At 38.9% G+C, this 20,408-nt stretch overlaps 1 protein-coding gene across 1 annotated transcript in view; it reads left to right on the plus strand.

The window, feature by feature from the left end:
- Positions 1-748: 748 nt before the first annotated feature.
- The window catches only part of EFCAB3 (EF-hand calcium binding domain 3), a 35,714-nt gene continuing 16,054 nt past the window's right edge, over positions 749-20,408 (plus strand). The window contains exons 1-6 of the mRNA XM_006833723.1: positions 749-770; positions 1,297-1,354; positions 5,421-5,467; positions 9,826-9,916; positions 16,254-16,330; positions 19,963-20,106. Coding sequence (XP_006833786.1) covers positions 755-770; positions 1,297-1,354; positions 5,421-5,467; positions 9,826-9,916; positions 16,254-16,330; positions 19,963-20,106 — 433 coding nt within the window. The 5' untranslated portion in view covers positions 749-754. The remainder of the gene's footprint in view (positions 771-1,296; positions 1,355-5,420; positions 5,468-9,825; positions 9,917-16,253; positions 16,331-19,962; positions 20,107-20,408) is intronic.

Raw genomic sequence — 20,408 nt, forward strand, 5'->3', positions numbered from 1 at the left:
AATATTTTGGCTCTCGCGGTCATATTTTGGCTATCATGGAATTTTTTTCATTTTCTTCAGCTTCAGTTTGAATTTGCATATGAGAAGTTGATGGCCTTTTCCACAGTCTGCCCCTGGCCTTGTTTTGACTGATGATATGGAGCTTTTCCATCATCTCTTTCCACTGATGTAGTCAATTTGATTTCTATGTATTCCATCTGGCGAGGTCATCTCTTATGCTGTCTAAAGAAGGTATTTGAAATGAACAAATCATTGATTTTGCAGAATAAGTAGTAAGTATTAATTATAAACTACTTACTTATAATGTGGCATCAGGATTGGGGAAGACTCATTAACAACCTGCGATATGCAGATGATACAACCTTGCTTGCTGAAAGTGAAAAGGACTATAAGTATTTACTGATAAAGATCAAAGAGCACAGCTTTTGGTATGGATTGCATCTCAATGTAAAGAAAACAAAAATCCTCACCACTGGACCAATAAACAACATTCTTATCAGTGGACAAAAGATTGACGTTGTCAAGAACTTCATTCTTCTTGGATCAACTATCAACACTCATAGAAGCAGCAGTCAAGAAATCAGACAACATATTGCATTAGTCAAATTTGCTGCACAAGACCTTTTTAAAGTGTTGAAAAGCAAAGATGTCAGCTTGAGGACTAAGGTGTGCCTGACCCAAGCCATGATATTTTCAATAACCTCATATACACACAAAAGCTGGACAGTGAATAAGGAAGACCATAGAAGAATTAATGCATTTGAGTTATGGTATTGGAGGAGAATATTGAAATTGCATGGGCTGCCAAAAGAACCAACAGATCTGTGTTGGAAGAAGTGAAGCCAGAGTGCTCCTTGGAGGCCAGGATGGCCAAACTTCGTCTCTCATACTTCGGACATATTGTCATTAGCGACTAGTCACTGGAGAAGGATATCATGTTTAGTAAGATGGAGAGTCAGAGAAAAAGAGGAAGACCCCCAATGAGATGGATTGGCAAAGTGGCAGCATCAATAGGCTCAAGCGTGGCAACAATTGTGAGGTTGGCCCAGGACTGGGCAGTGTTTCGTTCTGTTGTGCATCGGGTCACTGTGAGTCGGTACCAAGTCGATGACACCTAACAACAACAACAGCAACAACTTACTTATAACAGTAAGTAGTATACTTTTACTATTTAATTCCTAAATTAATGTTAAATTTTTAAATATCTAGTGTTATTTTTTTTCAATTTCACACTGTTACCAATTTGCTGAGTTTTTATGCAAGTGCCTCTTTACCTGAATCAAATTTGTAATGTAGGAAACGGGAAGATTGAAGTGGATTCAATAATGGAGGGCCTAAATAAGGTTAAAGGTGAGTGAAAAGTTGTCATGAAATATAAAATTGACCACCTAATGCTATGTACTTATATATAATTTATTGACTACAAAAATAATGACTTCATTGCAGAAAAATTGGATACTCAGAAAACAAAAGGCTGAAAATAGAATTAAAAAAAAAAAATCCTTTGTTCTATCATATAATTTTTATCAATTTTTTTCCTTCTTGTTGTTAAGTGCCATTGTTAAGTGCTATCAAGTCGGTTCCAACTCATAGCGACCCTGTATCACATTTCCAAGGAACGACTGGTAGATTAAAACTATGACTTTGCAGTTAGCAATCCAGTGCTTATCCTACAGCACAGTGCACAATATTTCTTTGTGTTGAGTCCTGGTTCCTGTTCTGCCAATAACTGATTAATAATTTATTTAACCCTGATGAATCTTGGTTTCTTTATCTGTAAATAGGAAATTGAACTAAATTATTTTCTATGGTTAGTTCTTGCTATGACATTAACATGATAATGTATTTTCTTACTAATATTAAAATCTCACGTATTTATAATTATTTCTAATGACCTAAAATTTATTTGTTGCCTATATAATTTAATAGATAGCTTCAATACTTTTCATCCCTTACATAGAAAAGATTGGATGTAAGGTTGAAAATGAATGGAAGGTATGAAATTGTCGATATGAGCAAGGAAAAAGTTGTCTTCGCCCCCGTCCCCCAACACACACACATACACACATGCACGCTCACATAACCTCAGTCTGCACTTGATTTTTAAAATAATTTAGCTTTGCTCTTCTACATCTGCATTTCTCAACAAGTGTGACAAAAAAAATTGTGTATTTCTGTAAGCCTGAGTATGTTTAAAAATCTACTCCTCACTTCATGACACGGTTAGGTTCCAAAGACCAGGTCATTATACAAAAATGGATATTATGTGAAAATTGGAGGATGACCATATCCTTATAAAACTGCCACATTTCATCATTACACAACTACCAAATTATATTACTATATAACTGCCAAACCACTGAGAAGAGCCATGGCCCAGTCAGCTGACCCGTAACTGTAACCATCAAAGGCAGCAGTACTCTTGCTCCCACCTGAGTGTTCTTTACCATCAGATGTACATCGGTAATGAGCAAAACAGTCTGATAGTAGATTTTTTACTATTGTCAAAAATGAGAACTGTTACATAACAAGCTAGTCCATTAATGAGGAACAGGTGTACTTTTAAATAATTTGGTGCTGTAGGATAAGCATTGGACTGAAGATCAGCAGTTCAAACTCACCAGGTGCTCCTTGGAAACCACACACAGGGTAGCTATGAGTCAGAACTGACTCAATGGCACTTAGCAACAACTCTTTAGAGAGTCCTGGTGGGGAGCTATAGGATAAACACTGGGCTGCTAACCACAAGTCAGCAGTTCAAATCTACTAGACACCCCTCAGGAACCTTATACATGATCGCAATGAGTTAGAACCGACTCAACAGCACTCAACAACAAAAGCTCTCTTTAGAATATGAGCCCTCAAATTCTAGGACTGACTTTTGTAGTTCAAAAGGCACAATCAAGAAAATGAAAAGGCAGCCGACAAACTGGAAGAAAATATTCATAAATCTTACACCCACTAAGGTCTAATATGCCGAATTTATAAAGAACTTTGTAAATTTTTGTTGTTGTTAAAATATTTATTTTGCTGTTGTTAAGTGCCATGCAGTCGGTTCAGACTCATAGTGACCCCTGTATAGGGTTTCCGAGGCTTGTTTAAATCTTTGCAGGAGCAAAAAGTGGAGCATCTGGCAGGCTTGAACCATGGACCTTGTGGTTTGTACTCCAGTGCTTATTGTATGGAGCCACTGTGCTCCTAAGAATTCTTGATTCAACAGTAAAATTGCAAATAACCCCACTTTTAAATAGGTAAAGGATCTGAATTGGCATTTCTCCAAAGAAGAGATGTCCCATAAACATATGAAAAGATGTTCAACATCAATTAGAAAAGGAAATAAAAAACACACCAGCACTTCACACCCACTAGGCTGGCTATAATTAAATAAGCAGACAGTAACAAGTGTTTCCAAGGATACAGAGGAATCTGAACCCTCAAACAGTAGCACCTCTATAAAGGGTTTCAGAGGAGCGGCTGGTAGGTTTGAGTCTCTGACCTTGAGCAGTCCAGTGCTTATCCTATAGCACCACACCAGGACTCTTTCATGCAGTGTTATTGGGATAGAAAAGGGCATAGTCATCTTGGATAATGTTTAGCAGCTCCTCAAAAAATTAAACATGAAGTTACCATACCCAACTGCCATTCATTTTATTCCAATTCCTATATACAGTTTCTGAGACTATAAATCTTTACAAGAGCTGAAAGCCTCATCTTGTGAGCATGCTATTCCTCTCCTAGGTATATGTCAAAGAGAAAATAATTCTGTGCTGACACAGAAACTTGTACATGAATATTTGCAGCAATATTACGTATAATAGCCAAAAAATGGCAGTGACATAAATGTCCATCAACTGGTGTATGAATAAATAAAAGGAAGTATATCCATCCAGTCATAAAAAATGAAGTACTGACACATGCTACAACACGGATAAACCTTAAAAACATGCTGAGTGAAGAAAAAATTTTTAAAAAACCAGACACAAATGGTTACATATTGTATGATACCATTTTTATGATGTGTCCAGAACAGACAAATACATAGAGACAGACTGTCGATAAGTGGTTACCAAAAGCCAAGAGAGAAAGAACTAGACAGCAACTGGTAGGTACTAGGTTTCTTCTGGAGTGATCAAAATGTTCTAGAATGAAATTGTGATGATGGCTGTACATCCCAGACCTCATCGAATTGACTGGATTGTGTACTTTAAAGCTCAAATTGTATGGTGTCTGAATTATACCTCAATTTTCAAAAATTCTGGGATGAACCCAGCAAAGTATCTGCTGAAAGAAGCAAGGGCTCAGAATCTCTGCCTTTAAGTGTGAAATAAATAAATAAATTATAGACAAGCTCCAGACATAGGCATCCAAAGTTCTAACCCAAAGCATTTCCCTTCTCTCCAGTGGACCAAACTATGGAACTCCTAGGACCATCAGCCCCTCTCAGGAATATCACACAAATCAGCCCCTCTCAAGATATGCCCGCAAATAAAATCAACTGATTCTAGAAATCAGTTCTACATCCCATTTAGTTCTGGATGACTGGATAATTTGGTAAAGCTAAATTATAATACATGGCTACTACCCCATAATGAAGTCCTGGTGTGGTGCTATAAGATAAACACTGTACTACAGTGTTGGTTTCAACCACCAGATTGGGGGTTCAAAGTCACCAGCCACTCCTCGGAAACCTAGTACAGGGTCGCTATGAGCTGGAACTGACTCGACGGCATTGAAAAACAACAACCCATAATATTTTAATTCTTCATGTATGTTTAAAAAAAAAAAACAACAGTTGTCACTGAGTCAATTCCAACTCATGCTGACCTAATGTGTTGTAGAGTAGAACCATGATCCATAAAGTGTTTATGGCTGTGACCTTTTGGAAGCACATACCCAAGCCTTTCTTCTGAGAAGCTTCTGAGTAGGCTTCAACCACCAACCTGTCAGTTAGTAGCTGAGCACTTAACTGTTAGTGACACCCCGAGACTCCTTCCTTATGTTATTGTTATTGTTATTGTTGGGAGCTGTCAAGTCAGCTCTGATTCCTAAGACAACAGCATGAAACCCTGCCCAGTTCTGTACCAGCCTCAGAATCATTGCTATGTGTCCTTCTCCAGGAACTAGTCCTTCCTGATAAAAAGTCCAAAGTACGTGAGACCAAGTCTCACCATCCTTGCCTCTCCAACACTGGTTTATGCTTCTGGGAGTCCATGGTACACTCAGTATTCTTTGACATCACCATAATTCTCCAATCTTCCTTCCTCACTGTCCATCTTTCACACATGAGGAAAAGAATCGATGCCTTTATGCCTTTATGGGGGAACTGTCCTTATCCCCACTTTAAATCCTGGTAGCTCCTATAGCATAGTTGGAGTCCTTTTGTGGTGCTGTAGGATAAACACTGGACTGCTAACCCCAAGGTCAGTGGTTCAAAGCCACCAGCTGCTCCTTCGAAACCCTATAAAGGGTCTCACTATTGAAACCAACTCCACAGCACTTAAAAACAACATAGTTTGGTAGGTTCTTAGTAAATTTTTGTTGAATTAATTTGTAAATAAAATTTCCCCTTTCTTTGCCTTTGTGTCCCTTGCCAGAATAGAATGTTGTTTTTGTTAAGTGCCGTTGGGTCAATTCCAACCCATAGCGACCCTGTATAGGGTTTCCAAGGAGCAGCTGGTGAACCTGAACCACCGACCTTGCAGTTCAAATGACTTTGCAGTCTGATACATTAGCCCACAGCGACTTACCGGGACTCCCCAGAACAGAATGTTGTTATTGCTATGTGTCGTGGACTCGGTTCTGATTCATAGCGACCCTGTACAGACTTTAAAGAGTTTCTGAGGCTGTAAATCTTTAGGGGAGCACAAAAGCTTCATCTTTCTCCCACGGAACAGCTGGTAGTTTCGAACTGCTGACCGTGAGATTAGCAGCCTGATTCATAACCACTACGCTACCAGAAGAGTCCTGATGCACACTGTGGGTTAATGCACCAGACTGCAAAGCCGTTTGAACTACAAGGTCAGTGGTTCAAGCTCACCAGTCGCTCCTCGGAAACCCTATACAGAGTCGCTATGGGTCGGAATCGACTCAACAGCACTTAACAACAACAACAACAACGCTACCAGAGCTCCAAGAATGTAGCAAATTGGAGAAGATGATAGTGAAGTCAAATGATGCTCAGAATGAACTCCAGAGCCAGAATCAGCAACCTCTAGAATGGCTTTCACTAAGGAAAACCTGAAGCAATGTCAGGGGCCGACCGTACACCTAGCTAAGCCTTCGGATTCTGCCACAGGTATTGACAGTTCCAACAGACCTGACAATCTAGTTCCAAAAGAAAACTCTATGGGATGCTCTCTGAACACAGAGTCAGAATTAACTAGACAACTAATCACAATAAGCCTTGGGGTCTCACAGTAGTATTTGTGCTGAGTCATGATACAGACCATAAAGACACTCTCAACTGCTGCACTTGAGCATTTACAATACCATGAGACATGTCCAGTCTTGAAAATTATGGTATGATTAAAGCATTCATAACTCTTTAACTGCTCTTTTGTAATCAATTTACTAAAGTCTACAAGCTTATGAGGGAGTGTGGTGGCTATATAAGATAAGTGCTGGACAGTGAACCACAAGGTCAACAGTGCAAGCCCACCAGCTGCGCTGTGGGAAAAAGATGAGGCTTTCTGCTCCCTCAAAGATATACAGCCTCAAAAACTCTATACAGGGTCACTATGAGTCAGAACCAACTCTACTACACTTGTTGTTTTTGTTAAATGCCATCGAGTTGGTACCAACTCATAGTGACCCTATGCACAATAGAATGAAATTACTACTGCACTTAATAACAACAAACTATGATGGTTTTTTTAACCTGTCTTCCTAGACTTAAACAATTAATGAAATGATTCGTAATCACCATTCAATCAAGGCAGCTACATAAAATGTTCTACCTGAACAATGTTCAACTCACTGATTTTTTGTGTTTTGGGGTTTGGGGGTTTTTTTAGTAGCTCAAAATCTTTTATAGAGAAAGGTACAGAATAAATAAATGAAATGATAAAACCTTAGATAAATATACTAATAAACACTCACATTTTCTTCACTGGTGCAAAGACAATGACAGCAGATCTTGTTTTGTTTTATTTTGGGGGGGGAATAAGGATTTTTTTTTTTTTTTTTTTTAGTTTTTGTGAATTGAGTGATAGTTTACATGGGAGAACATCAGTTTTACACTCACTAATGTTTAATATGAAAATATATTAACTTAGGAAAAAAACCCTCCCCTTTTTAAAGGACCAACAGTGTCAAAAATCCTCTGATTCTGTTATTTACCTCCTACACATAACCTCACGGTGCTGTAAGCCCAGTTGCTCTAAGGCTAGGAGTCTGTAGGTCAGTTCTCTCCCTGTGCCTGGACCTGAGTAGTGAATGAGGTCACAGTTGTATGATGAAACAAACCCTTTATTGGATTCTTGATCTGATTGAAGCCCACAAGTAGTCTGTACCACAGCTTACAGTAGGTGGATATCAGGATTTTGTGGGATTCTCTGCTGAGTTCCTTTTTTTTTTTTCATTTATCATTTCTATGAGAGATTGAAGATATATTTTTTAGGAAAAGGATTGTTTTGAACCAAGAGGAAGATTTGATAGCACCGTTCAAGTGCCCAAATTATTGAGGCTCTCTCCAGAGTCCCAAGCTCTGTGGTAGGTTCAGGATTTTGAGTACATGTCAGTAAGCTGTTTAGAACCAACTGCTTTCCAGGCATTGAGGTGACGATGTAGAAAAATTGATTGAATTATAACCAAACATACATTCAGAGACTTTCTTAGTCACAGTTTAATAGTATCTGATTATCCAGTATTCCTGGTCAGCAACCTAGTTGTTTTATCAGCAAACCACTTAATATCCCCTCCATTTTGTAAGGATAATTGAAGAGACAAGATGTTTTAGTCTAGTTTCTCTAGAGGAGCAAGACCAATATGAATAGAGGGAAATTTACTTCAAGGAAATGACTCATGCAATTGTAGGGATGGGCAGGTCTCAAATCTCTGGGTCAGGTAACTGACTGAAGACCTCTGCTGACTCACATGGTTGCAGGGACTGATGAACCCAAATGCTACAGGTTAGGCAGCTTCACTGGAGGACTTGACTGGCTCATGGTATGGTGGTAGGGTGATGGTGTGCCATGGAGTTGGTTCTGATTCATAGTGACCCTGCATAGGGTTTCTGAGGCTGCAAATCTTTATGGGAGCAGAAAGCCTCATCTTTCTCCCTCAAAATGGCTGGTAGTTTCGAACTGCTAAGCTTGAGGTTAGCAGCCTGACTTGTAACCACTATGCTACCAGATCTCCTTCATGGGAAGGTAGGGGCTGGCATATTCAAAATCTATAAATGGCAGGCTTATGTTCAAGGAAGAAGCCCTACCAACACACCTATGTTGTTGTTGTTAAGTGGAGTTGGTCCATCAATTGGTTTCAACTCATTCTTGTTGTTATGTGCCGTGGAGTTGGTTCCAACTCATAGTGACCCTGTACAAGTTTTCCGAGGCTGTAAATCTTTATGGGAGCAGAAAGCTTCATCTTTCTCCCATGGAACAGCTGGTAGTTTTTAACTGCTGACCCTGAAGTTAGCAGCCCAATTCATAACCACTATGCTACCAGAGCACCATAGTGACCCTGTATAGGGTTTCTGAAGAAAAACTGGTAGGTTTGACCCATTGACCTTGTGGTTTGCAGCCCAGTGCTGATCTTACAGCACCACATCTATGATCCATCCAACACCAAAATACCAAAACCCACTTCCATCAGATAGATTCCAAATCATAAAGACAGAATAGAACTGCCCTATAGGGTTTCCTACTATGTGCTGTGGGTTAATGCACCAGATCACAAAGTCATTTGAACTGTAGAGTCAGCGGCTCAAGCTCACCAGCTGCTCCTTGGAAACCCTATACAGGATTGCTATGGGTCGGAACCAACTCAATGGCACTTAACAACAATGTAGGGTTTCCAAGACTGTAAATCTTTACATAAGCAAACTGCCAGACCTTTCTCCCACAGAGTGGCTGGTGGGTTCCAATCACCAAAACTTTTGGTTAGCAACCCAGCGTTTTAAGGACCATGACATCAGGGCTTGCTTACTGGTTCATGTTGTTATTAAGTACCATCAAGTCGGTTCTGACTCATAGTAACGCTGTATAGAGTTTCCAAGCCATCAACCTTGTGGTTAGCAGTCCAGTGCTTATCCTACAGCACCATATCAGGAGTCTCTGGGTATCACTAACAGTTAAGTGGTTCATAAGCCCTATTTTCAAATTCTATATAGAAGTGGAAAGGGATGAATAGGGAGGCCAGAGTGATCCACGTTTCCATTCAGGAGGGCCTGGAGCAGTGAAATATCAGTGCATGCCACTCCCATACTTTTAAAACAGAGAAGTGGGTTTATAAGAACCGACAAGACAGAGATGGGCCTCTCAAAGGAAACCCTACCATATAAACAAATAGATAAATATTTTTTTAGTGCTATACTATATTCAGTATTTTTATGTAGAATCACAGGGTTACTTTACTATTTGAAGGGGAGCAATGGCAACAACTTTTGCTTAGAGATTTGAGAACAATAAAGGTTTCTTCCACATGGTCAACCAACTGTGCATATCTGTAACTTAAATTTGCACACATTTATCCACCATTCTTGGAGGCCTTGGACTTGAAACTCCAGAGAGCCTTGTGCTGGTCAAGGTGCAAAAGAACGTAGATAAATGAATCTGAGTTAAGTTTATTTAATCCTGTTTAATCCTTGTTTCATCTGAATTACAGACAGAGTCACTGGCCACATGACAGCTTCTGAGATAAGATCAAAACTTAAGCTGAATCCTCTAACAAAAGTACCACTGTCCCATGGCAAGAGGTAGGAAGTGAATGTATTAAAGTAATGAATATATTTATTAAGGTAATGAATTATTAGGATGACAAGTAAGTGTATGCTCTTCCAATATCTATTCTCTGATAATCTTAGTTATAAATTAAATATAAATTGAAGATGAAGATTTTTATAAAAAGATGTTGTTGTTCTTAAATGCAGTCAAGTCATGGCAACCCCATATAGGGTTTCTAAGGAGTGACTGGTGGATTTGAACCACTGACCTTGTGGTTAGCAGTCAGCTGATAGCACCACACCATAAGACTTTTTATTGAAGAAACAAAGTGTCCTCCTTCCTATTCTCCCCAGTGAGGGCACAGAATGCCCTAGGTGGCTCAGGAAGTTGTCAGTAATAAAAACATATTTTGAGTATCTGTTTACAGGAGAAGACAATTAGATCATAAAGAAGACCCAAACCACTAAACAGGTCAGAGTATATATGAAAGGGTGTGTAGCTTAAATATGGCCAGGAAGATGAAATCATGTAACTTGACCAATTCTAAAATTAGGAAGCCAGGTTTGCTGGTGACATGAACCATCACTTATACTCAGTCTGCTAACAACGGATTCCAAAAAACAGCCACTAATGCCTGAGAGTAAGACCCCATTCTACACTTTATCAGATCAGAAGAAGAGGCTCTCTTCTCCCACAATTATCTACAGGATTTCCTTTAGCACTTTCAGAGTATCCTGCTGAAGGGAATACATTACAAACTTCTTTAGAAGGAAGAGGGTAAGATACCCTCCTATACGCTAAATCCTTGGGTCCATTGTTCTCTTTCCCTGCATTACAAGCTGTCCTCTTCTTCTTTTTTTTTAGTTCCAAACATTACAGTTTATTCCACTTAAAGTCATGACTGTTGATATGTAAACATGAACATTTTGCAGCTGTCTTTTGAAGTAGTGAATTTCTTTTCACTGACAATAATCAAGCAATGACTAAATATCAACATTAGATGAGAGACTAGGCTAAATTCATTACAAGTCTCAGGTTCTTGTTCCTTTGAAATAAAGCAGAATAAAAGACTTTTTCCAATTATTCAATCTGGGATAAGGTTTGAACATCTGTCAAGAATATACTTTTAATGTAGCTAATAAAGGCCTTCTACTTTACTCTTAGGAGCTCTGGTAGCGTAGTGGTTATGAATCGGGCTGCAAACTGCAAGGTCAGCAGTTCAAAACTACCAGCCGTTCCGGGGAAGAAAGATGAGGTGTTCTGCTCCCATAAAGATTTACAGCCTCGGAAACTCTGTACAGGGTTGCTATGAGTTTGAACCGACTCCACAGCACACAGCCACCACTTTACTCTTGCTACTAGAAAATTTCAAGGAGCTCTGGGTTATAGTTTGGACTGCAAACTGTAAGATCAGCAGTTTGAATCTACCAACAGTTCCACGGAAGAAAGATGAGGCTTTCTACTCCCAGAAAGGTTTAGAGTCTTGGAAACCCTGTGAAGGGTTACTGTGAGTCAGCACCAACTTGATGGCATACAACCACCACAACTGCTGTCAGATCAGTCTCAACTCTAGTGACCTTATGCTCAACAGAACACACCGCCCAGTCCTATGCCAAGCTCCCAATCATTGTTATACCTGAGCCCATTGCTGCAATCACTGTGCCAATCCATCTCGTTGGGGGTCTTCCTCTTTTACATTTACCCACCACTTTACCAAGCATGATGTCCCTCACAAGAGACTGGTCAATTTTGATAATATGTCCGAAGTATGAAAGATGAAGTGTTACCATCCTAGCTTGTAAGGAACATTCCGGCTGTACTTGTGATACAGATTTATTTGTTCTTCTGGCAGTCCATGGTACTTTTAATATTCTTCTCCAACACCATAACTCAAATTCATCAATTTTTCTACAGTCTTCCTTATGCATTGTCCAACTTTCACATACATATTGTTGTTGTTGTTAAGTGCCGTCGAGTCAGTTCCGACCCATAGCGACCCTGAACAGGGTTTCTGAGGCTGTAACTCTTTACAGGAGCAGAAAGCCTCATCTTTCTCCCGCAGAGCAGCTGGTAGTTTCGAACTGCTGACCTTGCATTTGCAGCCCAATTCATAACCACAACACTACCAGAGCTCCAGGTTATTGAAAATAGCATGGCTTGGGCCAGGCACACTTTAGTCCTCAAACTAACACCTTTGTTTTTGGACACTTTAAAGAGGTCTTGTGCAGCAGATTTACCCAATGCAATACATCGTTTGATTTCTAGACTGCTGTTTCCATGAGTGTTGTTGGTGGGTCCAAGCAAAATGAAGTCTTTGACAACTTTAATCTTTTCTCCATTTATCATGTTATTGATGGTCCAGTGGTAAGGATTTTAGTTTTCTTTACATTAAAATGTAACCCACACAGAAGACTGTGGTTCTCGAATTGTGTGCTCAGCATATAGATTACAGATGGAATAAGTATGGTAAAAGAATACAACCCTAGTGCACACCTTTCCTGATTCTAAACCATTCAATGCCCCCTTGTTCTGTTCAAGCAACTGTCTCTTGGTCTATGTACAGGTTCCTCATGAGCACAATTAAGTGTCCTAGAATCCTCATTCTCTGCAGTGTTGTCCATAGTTTGTCATGTTCCACTCAGTCAAAAGCCTTTGCATAGTCAGTAAAGCACAGGTAAACATCTTCCTGGTATTCTCTGCTTTCAATCAAGATCCATCTGACATCAGCAAAGATATCCCTTGTTTCACATCCTTGTCTGAATCCAACTTGAGCCTCTGGCAGTTCCTTGTCTGTGTACTGTTGTATCCATTTTTAAATTAGCTTTAGCAAAATTTTACATGCTTGTGATATTAATGATATTGTCCAATAATTTCTGCATTTTCCATTGGGTCACCTCTCTTTGAAATGGCACAAACATGGATCTCTTCCAATCAGTTGGCCAGGTCAGATAGTTGTCTTTCAGATTTCTTGGCATAGATGAGTGTGTGCCTCCAGTGCTACATCAGTTTGTTGAAAGATTTCCATTTGTATTCCCAGATCCTTGTTCTTTGCCAGTGCCTTTAGTACACTTTGTACTTCTTCCTTCAGAACCACTGACTCTTGACCATATGCTAGCTCTTGAAATGGTTGAACATCAACCATTTCTTTTTGGTTCAATGACTGTACATTTCTTCCATCTTCTTTTGATGTTTTCCACATCATTCAATATTTATTTTGCCCATAGAATCCTTAAGTATTGAAAGCCAAGTTTTGAATTTTTCTTCTTCAGCTCTTTCAACTTGAGAAATGCTGAATGTATTCTTCCCTTTTGGTTTTCAAACTCCAGGTCTTGCACATTTCATTATACTTTACCTTGCCTTCTTGAGCTGCCCTTTGAAATGTTCTCTTTAGCTCTTTTACCTCCTCATTTCTTCCATTTGCTTTAGATCTCTATGCTGGAGAGCAAGTTTCAGAGTCTCTTCTGACATCCATTTTAGGCTTTCCCTCCTTTCTTATCTTCTTAATGACCTTTAGCTCTCTTTCTCTAATGATGTTCTTGATGCCATCATACAACTCTTCTGGTCTTTAGTCATTAGTGTCTAATGTATCAATTCTGCTCTTGCGATGGCCTCTAAGTTCAGGTGTGATACATTCAGGGTCATATTTTGACTCTTGTGAACTTGTTTTCATTTTCTTCATTGTCAGCCTAAACTTGCATAGGAGCAATTGATGGTCTGTTCCACTGTCTTCCCCTATCCTTGTTTTAGCTGATGATGTGGAGCTTTTTCACTGTCTCTTCTCACAGATGTAGTCAATTTGGTTTCTGTGTAACCCATCTTATGAAGTCCATAGGTATATATTTTATGTTATTTTAAACATTTTTTAAAAGGCATTTGCAATGAATAAGTCATTAGTCTTGCCAGATTCTACCATGCAATCTCCAATTACTTCTGTCACCAAGGCCATATTTTCCAACTACAGATCTTTCCTTTCTGTATAACATTACAATTCTAAGTACATGTAATGGTCAATGTACATTGATTGCATGATTAATCAATTTAGACTAAAGAAGTTGATAGAATTCTTCAATTTCATCATCACTGACTTTATGCTTTGTACGTAAGTTTAAATAATAATGGTATTAACTGGTCTTCCTTGTAGGCATATGGAAATTATCCTATCACAGATAGCATTATACTTTAAGATAAATCTTGAAATATTGTTTTTGATGATGAATGCCACACCATTCCTTCTTCAATTTGTCATTACTGGCATAGTAAACCATATGATATTCAGATTCAAAACTTATAATACCAGTACATTTCATCTTACTAATGTTTGTGCATTCCATTTCATTTTAGACAACTTCCAATTTTCCTAAATTCATACTTCATACATTTTATGTTCTAAGTATTAATGATTGTTTGCAGCTGTTTCTCCTCAATTGAGTTATGCCCCATTAGCAAATGAAGGTCCTGAAAGCTTTATCCCATTCCATCATCAAGGTCAACTCTCCTTTGAGGAGGCAGCTTGTCACCAGTTGTATTTTGAGTACCTTCCAACTTGAGGGGCTCATCATCTGGCACTGTATCTGATAGTATTTTCATGCTATTCACAATGTTTCAGTATTCAATATTCTGAAGCTATCTGGCAGTGTTCTGCTATTCATAAGGTTTTTGGTGACTGTACATTCAGAAGTAGTCCACCTCTCCTTCTTCCTCTCCTTTCTTAGTCTGGAAGTTCATCTTAAACCTGTCCACCATGGTCGACCCTGCTGGTGTTTGAAATATCTGTGGCATAGCTTCCAGCATGACAGCAACACTCAAGCCACCACAGTACAACCAACTGACAGATGAGTGGTGAACTACTGTGCTCAGTATTTCATACTGCTGCTTACTTATAAAGCCACAAAAACTAAAAAATCACATATTCCTTAAAGTTTTCAGTTCTACTAGTGTCAAAATTGAAAATATTTTACATAAAACAAAGTATAAAACTGTTATTCTTTGTGTAAGCTTTTTTTAAAATTACTATCTATTCTATAAGCAAATACATTTTTACATCATTCATATGTATATAGCGCAGATGGTTAGGTACTCTACTACTAACTGAAAGGCTGGGCCATTGGAACATACCTAGAGGCGCCTCAGAAAACAGGCCTCACAATCCCTAGTCAGAAGGTCACAGCCGGGAAAGGCCTAAGATGCAGTTCTACTCTGCACACAAAGATCACCATGAGCTGGAATCCACACAACAACAACAACAAATAATCAACTACTTCAGATCAATATAAGGCACTCCCAAAGTATCACATTTTCTACTTCTCCTGATTTTATTTTCTTAAGGGAATGAAGAAAGGTCAACCACAATTGCAAACTTTCCAACAGTTCCTTCTTCCTTTATCTCTCTTCCACTCTCCTTCACCTTTCTTTCCTGGCTCCTCCTTCCCTCCCTCTTCTCTGTCCTGTCTCCCTTACCCTCGGCTCTCTTAGGCTATATTCGGCAATATATATTTAAGAATCTAATAATAATCATATAAGGAAGACCATAGAAGAATTGATGCATTTGAGTTATGGTGTTGGAGGAGAATATTGAAAGTGCCATGGGCTGCCCATAGAACCAACAGATCTGTGTTGGAAGAAGTGCAGCCAGAGTGCTCCTTGGAGGTCAGAATGGTCAAACTTCATCTCTCATATTTCGGACATACTGTCAGGAGGGACCGGTCACTGGAGAAGAATATCATGCTTGGTAGGGTGGAGGGTCAGAGAAAAAGAGGAAGACCCCAGCGAGATGGATTGGGAAAGTGGCAGCATCAATGGGCTCAAGTGTGACAACAATAGTAAGGTTGGCCCAGGATTGGGCAGTGTTTCATTCTGCTGTAAATAAGGTCATTATGGGCCAGTACCTAACAACACCAGCATAATGATAGTCATGGACACAAACTTTTCTCCATAAGGATATTTACCACACATTGTTTATGCTATTTAGAAATGAAGCAACTTGTATTTCTAACAATATGAATATTATATATATGACTTACAGACTTGAGCTTTGGAGTCTGAAAAATTAAAATTAAAGCCCACATCTTCCACTCACTTTCTCTGTGATCTAGTACAAATTATTTAATCCCCCTGAGCTTCTTTTGTAAAATGATGGAAATCAGATGACGTGTGTTTTTAAAAAGAGAGTAAAAGTGATAGACAAATCTAGAGTTGACTTCAGTAGTCAACATTTCCTTACTGTTCATCTTGTCACTATTGACAAGTGACAGGTGTCTCAGGTAGTATGTTTCTAGATACAGTGTGATACTTACAGCCATTCCATTCAGCTAGAAACAACTATTTGCCAGTTACTTATATATGTATTAAATCTTTTCTTGTCTTTATCAGGGATAAAGATTCACCAGGACTTCTCCAAAGCCAAATGCAGTACAAAGAAAAGAAGTTGAATGCTTCACAAATGGAAGGTATTGAGATTCATCCCCAAAATTAATGGGTTTTGAGCACTTTCTAGCACTATAAAATGCCCTAGGTTTCTATCAAGCATTTTATAGTTTCTTTTATCAAGGAAACCTGTTAACTACCTGTTAACTTTTCACACAATTTTAGGGCAGGAATTATTATCTCCATACAATTAATCACTCAGAAAAAATGCTGATATTTGAATGTAATATGAAATGTTTTATTCTGCTGCCATAATTTGGGATATACTTTATTATGAGTTTATTTCTTCCTTCCCTAATTTTAGAAAATATTGTTGTTGTTAAATGCCATCAAGTCAGTCCCAACTCATAGCGACCCTATCTACGATTTCCAGGGAGCAACTGTTGGGTTTGAACCACCAACCTCACAGTTCAAACTGACCTTGTGATCCAGTTCATTATCTGCAGAGTCACACCATACATATATTTCATTTGGCTCTGGTTAGTGTCTTAAGTATTTTTTGGAAAAATTTTGAGTCTGCGTAAAACATGCACACACATATAATTTGGATCTGATTGATGTATTCATTTTCTGTAACTGCCATAAGAAATTACTACAAACTATGTGCCTAACACAACACAGAATTATTACCTCTCAGTCTGTAGGTCAGAAATCCCAGTGGGCTCAGTTGATTCCTCTTCTCTGGATCTTCCACTCATTACCACTGAGTTGTTTCTGGCTCACAGTGACCCTATAGGATAAAGTAGAACTGCCACATTGTTGTTGTTGTCAGGTGCCATCGAGTCGGAACCAACTCATAGTGACCCCATGCACAGCAGAACGAAACAATGTCCGATCCTGGGCCAACCTCACTACTGCTGCCACACTTGATGCCATCAATGATGCCACCTGGCTGATCCATCTCATTAGGGGTCTTCCTCTTTTTCTCTGACCCTCCACCTTACCCAGCATGACATCCTTCTCCAGCGACTGTTCCCTCCTGACAATATGTCCAAAGTATGAGAGACAAAGCTTAGCCATCCTGGCCTCCAAGGAGCACTCTGGCTGCACCTCTTCCAAAACAGATCTATTGGTTCTTTTGGCAGTCCATGGCACTTTCAGTATTCTCCTCCAACACCACAACTCAACAGCATCAATTCTTCTACGATCTTCCTTATTCACTGTCCAGCTTTCGCATCCATATGAGGCTATTGAAAATACCATGGCTTGGGTCAGGCTCACCTTAGTCCTCAAGCTGACATCTTTGCTCTTCAACACTTTAAAAAGGTCTTGTGCAGCAGATTTGCCTAATACAATATGTTGTTTGATTTCTTGACTGCTGCTTCCCTGAGTGTTGATGGTTGATCCAAGAAGAATGAAGTCCTTGACAACTTCAATCTTTTCTCCATTGATAAGAATGTTGTTTATTGGTCCAGTGGTGAGGATTTTTGTTTTCTTGACATTGAGATGCAATCCATACCGAAGGCTGTGCTCTTTGATCTTCATCATAGGATAAAGTAGAACTGTCACATAGGGTTTCCAAAACTATAATCTTTACCTAGCAGACTGCCACATCTTTCTACTGGAGAGCAATTGGTGGGTTCAAACCACTGATCTTTTTGTTAGGAGCTAAGCACTTAACCACTGTACTACCAGGGCTCCTTTTGCTAGGTCTTACAAGGCTGAAATCCCTGTGTCAGCTGGTCTGGGCTCTTTTCTGGAAGCTCTGAGGGAAATCTTTTCTCATGTTGTTGGCAAAATTCATTTCCTTGAGTTCCCCATTCTTTGCTAGTTGTAAACCAGGAGCCTCTCTCAGCCTGGTAAAGGTTCACCTCACTTTACTCCTCCATCTTCAAACAAGCAAAAGTAGGTAGAATCCTTCTCATGTTTCAAATCCCTCTGATTACCCCTTCTGCTACATCTCTCTTGATTCCAACTGGAAAAAGTTCTCTGTGTTTTAAGGCCTCATTTAATTCACTTAGATAATCCAGGATTTTCTGAGTAGACCTCACTTCCCAAACAACAACAACATGACTTCCCAATCTTAATTATGTTGTTGTTAGGTACTGGTACAAGAGATGAAATACTGTCTGGTCTTGCAACACATTCACAATTGATGTTTTATTTGAGCCCTCATTGCAACCACTGTGTTATTCATCTCCTCTGTTCTGTTGGCCCTCTACTGTACCAAGCATGATATCGTTTTTCAGACACTGACCCATTCTAGTAATATGTTCAAAGTACATGAGATGAAATCTCACCGTATCATGTCTAAAGAGCATTCTGGTTATACCTCTTCCAACACAGATTTGTTCCTTCTTCTGGAAGTCCATGATATATTCAAAATTCTCTGCCAACACCATAATTCAAATACATAAACTCTTCATCAATCTTCCTTACTCATTGTAAAGTTTTCACATGCATATGAGGTAATTGAAAATACCATGACTTGATTCAGGAGCACCTTAGTCCTCAAAGTGAGACATCTTTACTTTTTGACACTTTAAAGAGGTCTTTTGTAGATTTGCCCAGTGCAAATGTCTTGGTTGCTGCCTCTAAGGGCATTGACTGGGGATCCAAGTAACATGAAATCTGTCAGCAAGTAGAGTTTTCTCCATTTATTATGATGTTTATTGGTCTAGTTGTGAGGATTTTTATTCTTTTTATGTTGAGGGTGTAATTCATTCTGAAGGTTTATCAGCATGCTGGGTTGCATAATCTGCATATCACAGGTTGTTAATGAGTCTTCTAATCCTAATGATGTGTTCTTCATATATCCAGCTTTAAGGATTATTTGCTCAGCATACAGATTGAATACGTATGGTAAAAAGATACAGCCCTGGAACACACCTTTTCTGATTTTTAAAGCATGCAATAGCCCCTTGTTCTATTCTAATTACTATCTCTTGGACTATGTACAGGTTCAGCATGAACACAATTAAGAGTTCTGGAATTCCCATTCTTCACAATGCTATCCATAATTTGTTATGATTCACACAGTTGAATGCCTTGTGTAGTCAGTATAATACAAGTAAATGTTCTAGTAGTCTCTGCTTTCAGCCAAGATTCATTTGACATCAGTAATGATCTCTCTTGTTAACTACATCCTCTTCTGAATCGGGCTCGAATTTCTGACAGTTCTCTGTGTGTATACTACTATAATCATTCTTGAATTATCTTCAGCAAGATTCTGTGTATGATATTAATGATATTATTTGATAACTTTTTGCATTCTGTTGTTTACCTTTCTTTGGAATAGGTACATATATGGATGTCTTCCATTCCGTTGGCCAGGTAGCATAGAGGAGTGAGAGCTTCCTGGCACACAGGAGGAGTGAGAGCTTCTATTTATTGAAACAATTGGTATTCTACCAATTCCTTATTTATGCAATCTGAGAAATCTCTTCTGCCATGAAACAGCACATACACAGGTTCCAGGGATTAAGGTGCAAACATCCTTAGGAGGTCATTCTGTCTGTTACATTTGGGTTTCTACCCATTAGTTTCTTACCCAATTGAGGTCTCATGGAATAACACTGTCCTTTATAAGAAATGTCTATTAAGTTCTCATTTTTCTCTCAACATGTATCATCTGTATCATCTGCCCTAGTTCTATTAGCACATGTATTTTTCTCAAATGACTGTTCTAATTGCTAATTTAATTCCATATTCCCAGCCTTCAAAAATGCCTACAACTTATTTACCAGGGATAAAACTGACTGTATTGATTTACATGGAATGATGTGTACTTTAGCTAAGTTGGGGATGAGTCTAACCAAGCATGACGTCTACAATGAATTGAAATGTGCTGATATTGACCGTGAGTACTTTTGTCTCATCATTTTTATCATAAAAGTTTTTGGGAATGTATATTGTCTGTTAGTGACTTATAAATATGAGAAATAAACCTCATTTATTATTTGTCAAAAGTATATGCAAATCGCATACGTGAGCCCTGGATATCCACAGATAAATGTAAAAACCTTCCCTAAAAGCCGAGACTGTAAATTCCAAAAAGGCAAAGTTTCCCCCGCGCCCCCCCCCCAAAAAAAAAAAAGCTAAAGAGGATAGAGAGAAACACTGTTAACTAATGATGTATGGAGGGGATTATAATCAATGTAA

Source organism: Chrysochloris asiatica, unplaced genomic scaffold (assembly GCF_000296735.1).
Source record: "Chrysochloris asiatica unplaced genomic scaffold, ChrAsi1.0 scaffold00007, whole genome shotgun sequence".
Classification (NCBI taxonomy): Eukaryota; Metazoa; Chordata; class Mammalia; order Afrosoricida; family Chrysochloridae; genus Chrysochloris; species Chrysochloris asiatica.